We start from the raw sequence: 12760 nt of genomic DNA, 5'->3' as shown, positions 1-12760 counted from the left end.
GAAACAAACATTTCCGTCATTGTGGCCCTCTACAATTCTTAGCAACCTTTTTCTGTGTTATGTTGTATTGTTCCTTTTAGATATGTAGGAAATCAGATTTATAGAGGAAAAGTAACATGCTAATAATCCTAACCTCAGTAAATGACTAGTAAATGAGTTCTTGTCTTCTTGCCCAAAGTTATTATTCACCTCTAAAGAGTAGATGGAGGGGTATCAGGAGGCTGTGTGTGTGGGCATTCAGGCTGGAAAACAGACAAGTAGGAAAGGTAATTGGTGAATGACTCCTCTCTCTTATCCTTTGCTAGTCAAGTACAATGTTGTTGTGTCAGTGTTTCCTTTTTGGAAACAGGCATGAGTAGAGAAGTGAGCAGTACCAAATTACTGAGGACAGGAGTTGTGCTTTTCTATCTCCAGAACTTCGCATATAGAAGGCACTCGATAGGTAGATGCAAGTGGGTGATGTGTTAGATAAGCAAAGAGAAGTCCTCTACAAGGACAGGGATTTTCATCTTTGTCCAATGCTATAATCTCCAGCACCTGAAGAGTGCCTTTTGCAGAACAGGTGCTAAAATGTTTGTCAAGGAACAGGAACCTGCATGCAATGGTCCAAAGAGCATCAGTCCTTACAAAGAAAAATTCACAAACACAGTTACAAGAGATTGAACAGAGACAATGAGTTGAAAGTTCCTGGGAAGGGTCTAGCTTGTGTACATATATGCTTAAGCCAAAATGTTTTGTGTATTTGTACTTCTGGTTACCTTCCTCAGATGCTTTTATATCTTGCTGCAATGATTCTTCTCCCAGATGCTTTCATAGCCAGCTCGTTCGCTTGATTTAGCTCTCTGTTCAAATGGCACCTACACAGCGAGGCCTGCTCTATCTCTTTAAACTACCTATGCAAAATTCAAGCATATTCAAAAGTAAACAGAATAGTATTAATGAGTTTTTATATGCTAAATCACCCAGCTTCAATAATTGTTTTACCTATTTTAAAAAACATTTATCACTATGTGGAATTATAGCATATATCCTTTTATATCTTTATTTATGGGCTAGTCCCTTTCCCATTAAAAGAAAAAATCCATGCGATCAGGGACTCTTTTTCTGTCTTATTCACTTCTATACCCCAGACACTGTGAACAGTATCAAATGCATTGCAAGTACAGAAAGTCATTTGTTGAATGAAGAAGTGAGTGCCTAATTAAAAGAAGATTGCACTAAGTCTAGTGGATTCAAAATAATTTTAGAGATTTACAGTCATCTTATTTTTGCGATTGGAAGTACTTATTTTTAATCCTGATTTTGTTGCTGAATGTTCATGTTCCAAATTTGCTTATATAGTGAGAACCAGTGGAATCTATTTACATCTGTTGTTTTTGAGCCACTGATACTTTGATATTTCTATCAAGAATCCAATATATTGTATCATTAATTTTTAAATATATTTTTGTTCATTGAGTAAATAAGCTTTAAAGAGTGCGTGGAATAGATGTAATGAGAACTAAGTGTATTGTGAATATGTGATCTCCCAGTTTATTCTGAATTTTGATGTTTATAACACTACCTAAAGCATCTAAACTTTAATTATTTTTTCTTGAGATGCAAAAAGTAACTTTTTAAATATATATGGTATTTTTCAAAGCACTATTCTTGCAGGTTTCTAGGACTTAAAAGGTACTGAACATGTAGTAGTCACAAGTGTCTGAGGTCTGCTGCAGTGACTAGTTAACCTTGAAATATCCCTGAAAATGTGATGAAACACATTTCTTGCTCATAAAGTGTCTTCTGTGAGTCTAGTCACCCTCTAGGAAGCTTCCTTCAAGTGTTCAGTAAAGGATTTAATTGACTTTGTCTTCTGGTTGAACTGATGGCTTTAGTTCCTGTGGGAGGGAAAGAGTATTCCTTGCCTCATACCAGTAGTTGCTGCTACTCACAACCCAGCCCACTTGTCAGAATTAGACGTAAGGTTCAATATAACTTACAAAGAGCTCAGGAAGTATAGTCTACTGTGTACCCAGGAGGAAAGGAAATCAGATTTTAGCAATGATTAATAGTATATAACACAGACTATATGCCATAGACCTCAGAGGTCAAAAGACTATCTATTCATTAATTCACTTAGCAGACATTTACCAAACACTTAACTGGTAAGCCCATGGATGCCTAGTCTTAAATGATCTGTTGCAATCACTCTAGACAATAAAAGACAGGCAGATCATAAGACTGACAACATAGCCCTAGCTGGTGTAGCTCAGTGGATTGAGTGCAGGCCTGTGAACCACACAATTGCGGTTCGATTCCCAGTCAGGGCACATGCCTGGGTTGCAGGCCAGTTCCCAGCAGGGGACTCATGAGAGGCAACCATACATTGATATTTCCCTCCTTCTCTCCTTCCTTTCCCCTCTAAAGATAAATAAATAAAATCTTTTTAAAAAGATTGACAACATAAATGTACTAATTTTAGGACTGTTACTGTTTTTTCAGTAAATTTTTTTATCTTCAACTGAGGACATGCTTATTGATTTTAGAGAGGGAGAGAAACATTGATCAGTTGCCTCTTATATATACCCCTACTGAGACCAAACTCACAACTTAGGCATGTGTCATGACTGGGAATCGAACCTGTAACCTTTCAGTTTATAGGACAGCACTCCAAGCAACTGAGCCACACTGACCAGGGCAGCAAAAGTGATGTTTTTTACAATAGAAAAAAAGCTTTAAAATTCCAGTGCCTTATATACATGTGTTAGTTTTTTTTTTAACATAAAAGTATCTACAAGTAGGTAGCCTAGAGGCTATGGTAATTATTAATTATGGTAATTAATAATCATAAAAGATACGTATTTAGATGATCAAGTCAACATTTTAAGCACCAGCACAGGAAAGAAAGGGAGAGGCATAAAGAGATACAACTTTCAACTGAGACTGCTTCTTTCGAGGAGCCTTCCAGTTTTTCCAATCATGCTTACACGTATACCACTTGAACCAAAACAGAGTCACACAGTCAAAACATTAACCTTGGGAAATTTTAACTGTTTCCCAAGGTTGGGGAATGTAGTGTTTTTCTGGGTACTTTGCCTCCCAAATGGAATTAATGTTTTGTCACTAGGAAAGAATGGGATGATGTGTGTTGAGGGAACAATTGGTAAGTTGTTTTTGCGGATTCACTCACACACACTCATAATACACACAGTTGAATATATAAACACAAGCAAATATATAATCACAAGTAGAGTAATTCAGATTCCTTCAGATTGTTCTTCATCTGTTTCTGTACTAATAAAAGCTAACTGGGGCAAGAGGAGAAACTTTCCTTTCTTCCTAGTACTTTTCTGTTCACATAGTAAATAGTTTGGTAACTATTTCTGCTACTGACTTTGCCATTAAAGATAATATTAGTTGTTGAATATAGATACAATAAAGCAGTTGGTATTTTAATTTAGTCAAATATAGTAATATACTATTATCAGGGCTTTAACTTATCAGCTGTCATGGTCCTATATGCATTTTCTTATATGTTTAATTAATGTCTCTCTCAAAAAGGCACGCTTAGAAACAGATGTATTGTTTGAATGTTGACAGTTCGTAAACAACACTTTCTTATTTTTTTTTAGGCTTGTCACTATGAAAACAGTAAAGTAAGACTGGAACCATCACAAAACCTAGTAATTGGTTGCAGTATGTCTGCTGCATTGTTGGGAACCGCTCTGCCTGGTTTCAGGAGTTGTAACTGCCCCCCATGGCTAAGGCTGAGTGAGCGACCTCTGGAATGCGAGCCACTAAGGAGACAAAGCTTGTCCCCTGCCCCCAATGCTTGGTCGGTTAGTCTATGACGGGTACAACTCCTCAGAGGAGGGGAAACCTAAGCCAGACACGATCACTTGGGAGGCCATCATGGAAGGACTCGGGGGGCTGCAACAAAGAGGGAGTGATGGACCCTCGCCCCCCAGCTATTCTGATGTAGCCCGAGTCCCCATGTCCTCTGGTAGAAGTGCTTCCTAGCTCTAATCCACTTAAGCCTGAAAACCTATGATGGGGAAGGCAGTGCACCCCTGTGCTGGAAAGGGCAGGTTCCCCAGGGTGATCAGGCCTAAGAAAGAATATGTAAAATCCTGCGAAACCTGCTTTACTTAGAATGCTCTCATTTAAATGATAAGGGTCAGAGCAAGAAGTTTGTTCCTCAAAGTTTTTGGCTCTTTACTTATCTGACCCTGACCGAGAATAAGCCCTCATAGTTCTTTGAATGCTATCTATCGTTTGATCCTTACCTGTATTCTTGTGCAAATGAACCCAATAAAAGCCCCTTGAGGAAGGGGCTCTTGGCCCTTCCCTTTTGAGAGCTGGCCACCTTTCCTCCCCAAGCAGATCATGTCTTGGTAGTTTCACTTTCATCTGTGGCGGATTGGGGGACTTTGTGGGCAAAGTTGTCCCCACACTGCATGTTATAGAAAATCACTCTAATTTATTGTCATCTTTCCCACCGTTGTCTTCCTCTTCACAGGCTGTATGTTGATGGTCCGTTTGGAAGTCCATTTGAGGAGTCACTGAACTACGAGGTTAGCCTCTGTGTGGCCGGAGGCATTGGAGTAACTCCGTTTGCATCAATACTCAACACTCTGCTGTATGTCATTTTGATCCATTTTATTAGTCCAAATAAAGAACTGCCAATATTTGGGACTTCTCCTTTTTAGGATGAAGTAATTCCTTGTAAAATCCTCTACTTGCTATTGAAGGAACTTCATTTACTGATTGATGAAGGGAATAATTCAGTGATTCTCAATACAGGGTCTTTGGCTTTCAGCATGCTCTTGTGAGTCGTGTCAGTATCACACTTAGGCTCGCCTCTGTCTTTATCCTCTGTTCACGCAATTCACCAGCTCTCGTTTCTCTACTTCCTCATCAGTGTTAAGTGCACTACTTATCCATTAGTCAACAAATATCTGTGAGCAACTGTGTGTCGATCTATCTCATAGGTAAACACTGCTAATCCAACAATGAATGAAACTGAGCCCCTGCCCTTAAAACCTTACATTCAAATGGGGGAGGTAAAAGTAAACCAGTGAAAAAATCATAAGTAACATCACTGCAGAAAATATTGGAACTATGATGAGAAGAGGTACTCATGGGCTATAGAAATAAAGGTACAGGGTGGTAAAGTAAATAAAGGTAAAGTATAGTCGGGGAGAGCTTTTCTGAGGAGATAACAGATGAGCCCTTCACTCCTCGTGCTATTACTCAGCAAATTTGCAACAGACAGGAGAACAGAAATTTCAGAGGTAGGACTGCTTAACCAGGAAATACTTCTTCAGTTATTTTTGTCCTAGGAGTATGAGCAAAAATTAATTGATTAATATTAATTGTCCTGAACACACAAACAAAATGACAGTAGGAAATTCTTCTCGAATCTCTTACATTCACTTTTCAAGATTCAATTTGCATTTAAAGGCTGTTTTATGGAAAACCAAAAAAAGAAATCATAGTGAAGCAATGTGTCTGAATGATCTTTTATTTCAGTTTTGGATACTTGATATAAATTTGGGACTTTTTGTAGGTTCTTAGAAAAATAACCATATTGCATTCCAGAAATTATGTTTCTGGAGAACATGTTGCGTTATTTGGGCACCTAAAGTTCAGAAAAGGAAAGAATATTTTCTTAACCGCAAGCTTACTTCCTAATTATAAATAGGAATCCTACTTGGAATCATGATTTACTGGAATATATTACATAGTAGGTGGTTGTGAAATCCCCTTCTTTAATGATGTTAAGGAGGGGATAAACAAGCAATTTCTGGAATGGTCTTGGCTTGCTTTGCCTGGAAGCCAAGGAGAGAATGATGACGACTGGATACTTGCCGAGGGGCAGAATTCGCTGAAAGGGGAGAGGACCTTTCTCTGAGATGCAGGGCTCAGATTATTCTTATCCAGGACTTTAGTTTATTGCTTTCAACTGGAAGTTAGTGATATGCATACAATATTTGCAAGTATGAACACTGGATTCATGGAGAGCATTATGTTTTAAATTCATTTGGCAGTTAGAGTAAGGGCTATGTCAGATGCTTGAATGTAAATGACTGGTTTTTCTATTGGTTCCTTAGTCACGAAAAGCAGATTTTCAAAGGTACAGGAACTCTTAACATTTTCTGCCATCCTCATCACTACTGTGTTATTTTAATTTTAAAGGGATGACTGGAGACCATACAAGCTTAGAAGACTGCATTTTATCTGGGTGTGTAGAGACATCCAGTCCTTCCGCTGGTTTGCAGACTTACTCTGCGTGTTGCATACTAAGGTAAAATTAGGTTTGTTTTCAACTTTACAGTTTATAAATTTAAGAACAATTATTGTCTTTCAAATTACTAAAGTACTAAATGATTTCTATAGGAAAATGAATTTAAAATTATGCAGATAAATAGTAAGGAAGAAAGATCCTTTAAATTTAAAAAAATGGATCTGGCTGGTATAGCTCAGTGGATTGAGTGTGGGCCTGCAAACCACACGATCGCAGTTCGATTCCCAGTCAGGGCACATGCCTGGGTCGCAGGCCAGTTCCCAGCAGGGGACCCATGAGAGGCAACCATACATTGATGTTTCTCTCCTTCTCTCCTTCCCTTCCTCTCTAAAGATAAATAAATAAAAATCTTAAAAAAAAATTTTTAAGTGGAGATAACATTTGTTAATTGGTACGTGTCTTTTTAAGACTGTGATTACCTGTGATCATGTGTTTTAACACATATATGTTCTAACATAGAATATTTTAACACAGAAATGCATGCATGCATATTCTAATGATGTGTACATATACATGTACATGATGTTTGCAAATGTATGCATATGGAGTGGTGAGGGAAGGCAGATGAAGGGAAATATCAGCAGATAATTCATACTACACTTTCCATCTTTTGTTCTAATAGCTCTTCCCTCTTAAATCCATCTTTAATATTCCAAAAGGACCATCATAAGACCTTTGGCACACCATGCAGAATTTCAAAAAGGCCAAATTCTGTTTTATTTTTTACAAAGATGAAAGCAGGCACTCTTCATCTGCCCTACTTGTAACCATTTATTTCTCTATGAATATGTCTATATATTTTGAAGTTGTACAAGTAATACACACCTTTTTTGCATCTTTGATGTAAATTTTTAAATAATTCAGATAAAGCAAAATCTTCCCTCACCACTTTCCCCACCCAATCCATGTAATAAGAGGTAACCATGAGTGTTCTATAGATTCTTGTATACTGTTTGTATTGTTCTGAAAGTTGCTTTCTTAGAGTTATATCTTGAACACTGTTGGTAATGGTACATACAGAGTTACCTTATTCTTTTTACTGCTATAGAGTATTTCATAGTATGAATGTATCTAGTTTATTGAACCATTTCCTCATGATGGATAATTACATGTTTATTACAAAGAGTACTACAGTGGATATCATACATGCCCTTTTGTTCAGATATTTAGTCAGTCATTCTATCACTCACCAAATATTTACTAACTGCCTTCTATAAATTAGAAACTCTTCTAGGACACAGAGCTAAATTGCTGATCAAAAGAAAAACAAGTTTCTGATTTCATGTGATTTACATTCTAAGTAGAGAAGATAGGCACTAAACCAATGGATAAATGGGATGTCTGGTTCTGATTAGAAAGAAGAAGAAATAGAAAGTGGGGAGAAGCAGCAAACAGTGAGTGATGGAGGACATACTAATGTATATTGTGTATTCAGAAACGCCACCAAAAGTGGTATCTGAGCAGAGACCCCAGTAAAGTGAACAAGGCAGATATCTTGAGGGAAAATTTTTAAGGCAGAGAGACCCGACTTTACAAGCAAGTGCTCTGATGCAATAGTACTAGATTGGAGGGAGATAAAAGAGAGCTGTTGGGCAAATCAGAGTAAACAATGGGGAAAACTGTGGGAAAAACAATCAGAGAGGTTGTGTGTGTGTGTGTGTGTGTGTGTGTGTGTGTGTGTGTTAGAGGGTGGATTACATAAGGCCTTTGGATTTTGTGCAAAAAGAGATGGGTTCTGGAAATGCCCCCATAATAATTGAAAGCAGCGGCTTGAACAGATGTTTGTACTCCAGTGGTCACAGTGTTTGTCACAATAGCCAGAGGAGGGAAACAATGCAGATGTCTATGGACGGATGGATCCATCCATTTGCTGTAAAGCAAATGCAGCGTATACATACAGTGGAATGTCGTTCAACTTAAAAGAATGAAATTCTGTGGCATGTTGCAACATGGGTGACCCTTGAAAACATTGTGCTGAGTGAACTAATTCAGACATAGAAGGACAATTATTACCTGATTCTACTTAATAATGAGATACCTATAGCAGTCAGTTTTATAGAAGGCAGGTTGCCCCGGTCTGAGAGGGAGAGAAAATTGGGACTTATTGATGGATACAGAGTTTCAGTTTGAGAAGATAAAAAGTTCTGGAGATGGATGGTGTTAATGGTTGGCCATCCATATGAATGTATTCAAGGCTACTGAACTGTATACTTAAACAGGATTAAAATGGTAAGTTTATATTATGTATTTTTTACCACAATAAAAAAAATAGTTTCCTGGGACCCTCCATGGACCTGCTGAATCAGGAGGGAAAATAGAGGAATGAGTAGCTACTGAAAGGATGTGAACAAGACTGATCTGACTATAGATCATCTTGGGAAAGATGAAAATGCCACGCCCTGGGGTCCTTGGTGTGTGAAAATACCAAGCCCTGGGATCTTGCAGTTGCTGGAAGAGCAAAAGATGAGTCGTGGCTAAGGAAAGGGACTGGTCAGAGTGATGAGAGAGATAGTAGCAACACAGAAAGAGAGTCTGTCTTTGAAGCTAAGGGAGAAAAAAATGGTCAGGAAGTGCAAAATCACCACTCTCTAATTTGTGAGTATTTTTTCTGGGCCCATGCCAGAGACTAGACTTTCTGAGTTGGAGGTTGTGACTAAACGTAAATTTTTAAATTATCCTGACAAAACTCTCCCAGAAGAGACTAAAACGGTTTGCATTTGTATCAAAGAATGTGAGAGAAATTTATTCCATTAGACTGATCTCAGTATCTATGAGTCTGTTTCTGTTTTGTTCATCTATTTTGTTCTTTAGATTCCACACATAAATGAAATCACATGATATTTGTCTTTCTTTGTCTTACCTCTTTCACTTAACATAATACCCTCTAGAGTTATAAATGTCGTCACAAGTAATAAGATTTCATTTTTATGGCCAATTAATATTCCTATTGCATATGTGTGTCACATCTTTTTATCCAGATGTCTACCTATGAATGCTTAGGTCGCATCCGGTTTTTGGCTAGTGTAAATAATGTTGAAATTCACGTGGGTATGCATATGTTTTTAATCTCATGTCTAACTATCATACTGTACACCTGAAATGTATATAAAATAATATTAAATGTCAACTTTAATTGAAAAATAAAAAAATTAGTATTTTTTTAAAAGATTTTATTTATTTATCTTAGAGAAGAAGGGAAGGAGAGAGAGAGAGAGAGAGGGAGAGAGAAATATCAATGTATGGTTGCCTCTCGTTCGTCCCCTGCCGGGAACTGGGAACCTGGAACTGGCCTACAACCCAGGCATGTGCCCTAACTGGGAATTGAACCGCGATCGTGTGGTTCGCAGGCCCGCGCTCAATCCACTGAGCTACACCAGCCAGGGCAAATTTAGTATTTTGAATAAACTAGCCCACACTTTCTGAGATGAATTGCTAATCCAGATACCCTTAAGACATATTGGATGGCATTCTGTAGTTTGCTTATGTCATTAATTACTAAATATAATTGTGATATCAATATTTAGAGTTTTTATTCTCAGTTATTTAGAAGATTATTTCAACTCAAAAATTAAATTAGGTATTTTAACCTAAAAGTAAGAAAATATACATGTTTTAATCTTCCAAAAGTGAGCTCTTTCACATTATTGTGGAATGTCTAGAACATAACTGTCTAGTTGCCCAAGCCACTCAGTCTTCCCATCATACTTTCTGAAATGATTACAAAAGTCGTATCCTGAGGGGTCTTTCTTGGCCAGATGGTCCAATCTGGTGAGTTAAGAAAAGAGGGCAGTGCTAGGTGTCAGGTGATAATCTGGTACCAGCTCTGCTAATAACGTGCTTCAAGTCACTTCACCTTTGTAGATCACATTGAGAAAATCAAAGAGGACCCAGGTCTACATCAGGCATTTGGAGTTTCTACCTCATACTGACTCTAAGACCTTGGATAAATCACTTAACCTTTATAAACCCTGTTTACATTTCTAACGTGTAAATGAAGATGACAGCACTTAAAGCCTGATGTGAGATTTATCTTTAACATAGCTAAAGGATCTATCATATTGGCCCTCCCTGGTGTGGCTCAGTAGATCAAGTGCTGGCCTGTGAACCACAGGGTTACCAGTTCAATTCCCAGTCTGGGGTACATGCCTGGGTCGTGGACCAGGTCCCTGGTGGGGGGCATATGAGAGGCAACCACATATTGATGTTTCTCTCCCTGTCTTTCTTCCTCCCTTCCCCTCTCTAAAAATAAATAAATAAAATCTTAAAAAAAAAACAAAGAATCTGTCATATTGAAAGTACATAATAAATGATTGCTATAATTTCTATAAGTGATCTGTAAAATTTCTTTCAAGAGTTATTTTCTGTTATTTTCTATTTGGAGGAAAACAAAAAAGAATGACAGGCAGGAGGAATAAAAATGAAATACATAATCTTTATGCATGACACTATAGTCCTATCTATTTACAAGACTGTTGATTCATGTATTTGCTGCCTGGACTTGAAGAAAATTGTTCCTTTAGTATGTTTTATTACTTATCTCCTGTGAGAGATAAGTTGAAATGGAGACATTGAAATCATTAAGAACATTATTTAAATTTGTATAGTTCTTTCTGAGGACTGCAGGCACCAAACATCAGTTGTCGAGGTTGGAGTCATAGAACAGCATTCTGCGAGGCTTTTAAGAAAAGAATCAACACAGAGTGTGTATTCCATGAGAGGTCACCCATTGCTGGACCTAGAAATCCCTCCGTTCTCCCCAATTAAAATTTGTGAATCCCGATTCAGTTCAGAAAGGGCCTTAAAATGAATTTAGTATTTGGATATAACTTGAGGCATCTGTTGGATGGGATATGACTAATGATGATATTTTAAGAATATTATGGGTACTGATAATCATTTCACCACTTTTAAGGTAAACAGTATTTCATGAGGATTTTAATATTCAGGGTTGCCACCTATCAGAAAATGTATAATTTTAGATCTGGAAGAGACCTGTGAGATAATATCCTTCGACCATATAATTGTCTTGGTAAAGAAACTGAAGCCAAGAGAAGCTGAGTAACTTGCTAGAAATCTCTGGCCCAGGCAGTCATGGCAGTAGACAGAGGTCTCTCAGTTAGTTCCCAAGTGCCCTTTCCACGGCAAAGGGTTCCAGAGGGCGATGAATCACTGATCACTCCCTGTCTGCAAAACGACTTCTTTTGCATTCCTAAAACATCTACTTAAATCCTAATATATAATTTTTTTAAAACGCATTACTTTCCCACTATACATACATACATACATACATATATACACATATAAAATACGTATTTGCTTGTAGATATTGACTGCGGTTAGGCCACATACATCTTAACAAATTCTAGAATCACGTGTATTAGAATAGGAGGAAGTCCAAGTATACAGAAATAACTGTAATGTCTGTTTACATTTATGTCCTCTCAGCTTTGGCAGGAGAACAGACCAGACTATGTCAACATCCAGCTGTACCTCAGTCAAACAGATGGAATACAGGTATGTGGCTGGATGTTACTGTAAATTAGACAAGCCTCTGGGTAATAGGTAATTTACTGTGAGGGCCGCGCTGTAAGAAAATCTCTGCAGGTGGTTTGAAGAGGTTTCCCACAGCAAGGTTTCTTGGAACGTGTCCAGAAAACTCAGGGCTTGTCCTTGAAGTTGACCATATTATCCCTTTTTTTGTCCTCCTCACAGGCAGCTGGAGCAGACTTTCAAGCTCTTCTCTGTCCTCTTCACTGTTGTCTCAAGTTCTTTACCTACAGAGATCAGACCATTAAGTGAACAGTCGTTTGACTATGAACAATGAGAGGATGTTTTATATGAAAGAAAAATTAAGGTCACCCACAGTAAACCCTATTTATCTCCAATGAAAACAAAAAAACAGTAATAGCTATCGTGCATTAGGAATTCACTGTGCTAGGCACTGCACTAAGCAGTCATATACATAAGCATGTAATTCCAACAGATTCAAGAGGTAGAGGATATTCCTATTCCCAAATTATAGATGAAGAAACTGATATTTTAGACAGCAGTGAAGAGCTGCATAAGTGTATGAAGCTGGGCATGAATGTCTTCACAAGTTTTATTTTAGTATTTTCTATCATTTTCTGTAATAACTTGGAACACAAAATATGAGTGCCTGTCAGTTACTTTAAAACTAATCTAACCCTATTTTTCCTAGTCAGAATTCTTCCCTGCTTGGGATGTAAATATATTTTATTTTACTACTCTAATGAAGCAAGTCAGTGTCATTGTTCCTGGTGGTATTGCTGTAATTAAGGTTCAGGGCACAGATTGATTGCATTTGGTTCTCAGCGTGTCTGCCCGAAACTCAGACACTTTCTCTTTTCTCACTTCACTCCATCTCCAGGTCTCATATTCTGTTCCTCACAAACAACAGTTCTTTAGAGTTATTTGTTTATAGAGCCAATTTCTGGAGCTCTTCTGTCTTAG

The 12760-nt window shown here is 37.8% G+C and overlaps 1 protein-coding gene across 6 annotated transcripts in view; it reads left to right on the top strand.

Moving 5' to 3' along the window:
• NOX4 (NADPH oxidase 4) overlaps positions 1 to 12760 on the top strand; it is a 176169-nt gene that overhangs the window by 151155 nt on the left and 12254 nt on the right. For all 6 annotated transcript variants that reach the window (XM_037042932.1, XM_037042930.1, XM_037042927.1 and 3 more), the window contains exons 14-16: positions 4502 to 4621; positions 6181 to 6289; positions 11735 to 11803. In XM_037042932.1, the coding sequence (XP_036898827.1) occupies positions 4502 to 4621; positions 6181 to 6289; positions 11735 to 11803 (298 nt within the window). The remainder of the gene's footprint in view (positions 1 to 4501; positions 4622 to 6180; positions 6290 to 11734; positions 11804 to 12760) is intronic.

This window comes from Sturnira hondurensis, unplaced genomic scaffold (genome assembly GCF_014824575.4).
Source record: "Sturnira hondurensis isolate 20B ecotype Veracruz unplaced genomic scaffold, ASM1482457v3 Scaffold0003801, whole genome shotgun sequence".
In the NCBI taxonomy this organism is placed as follows: domain Eukaryota; kingdom Metazoa; phylum Chordata; class Mammalia; order Chiroptera; family Phyllostomidae; genus Sturnira; species Sturnira hondurensis.
Note: the sequence above shows the minus strand (reverse complement) of the source record. Positions and strands in the feature narration are given on the sequence as shown.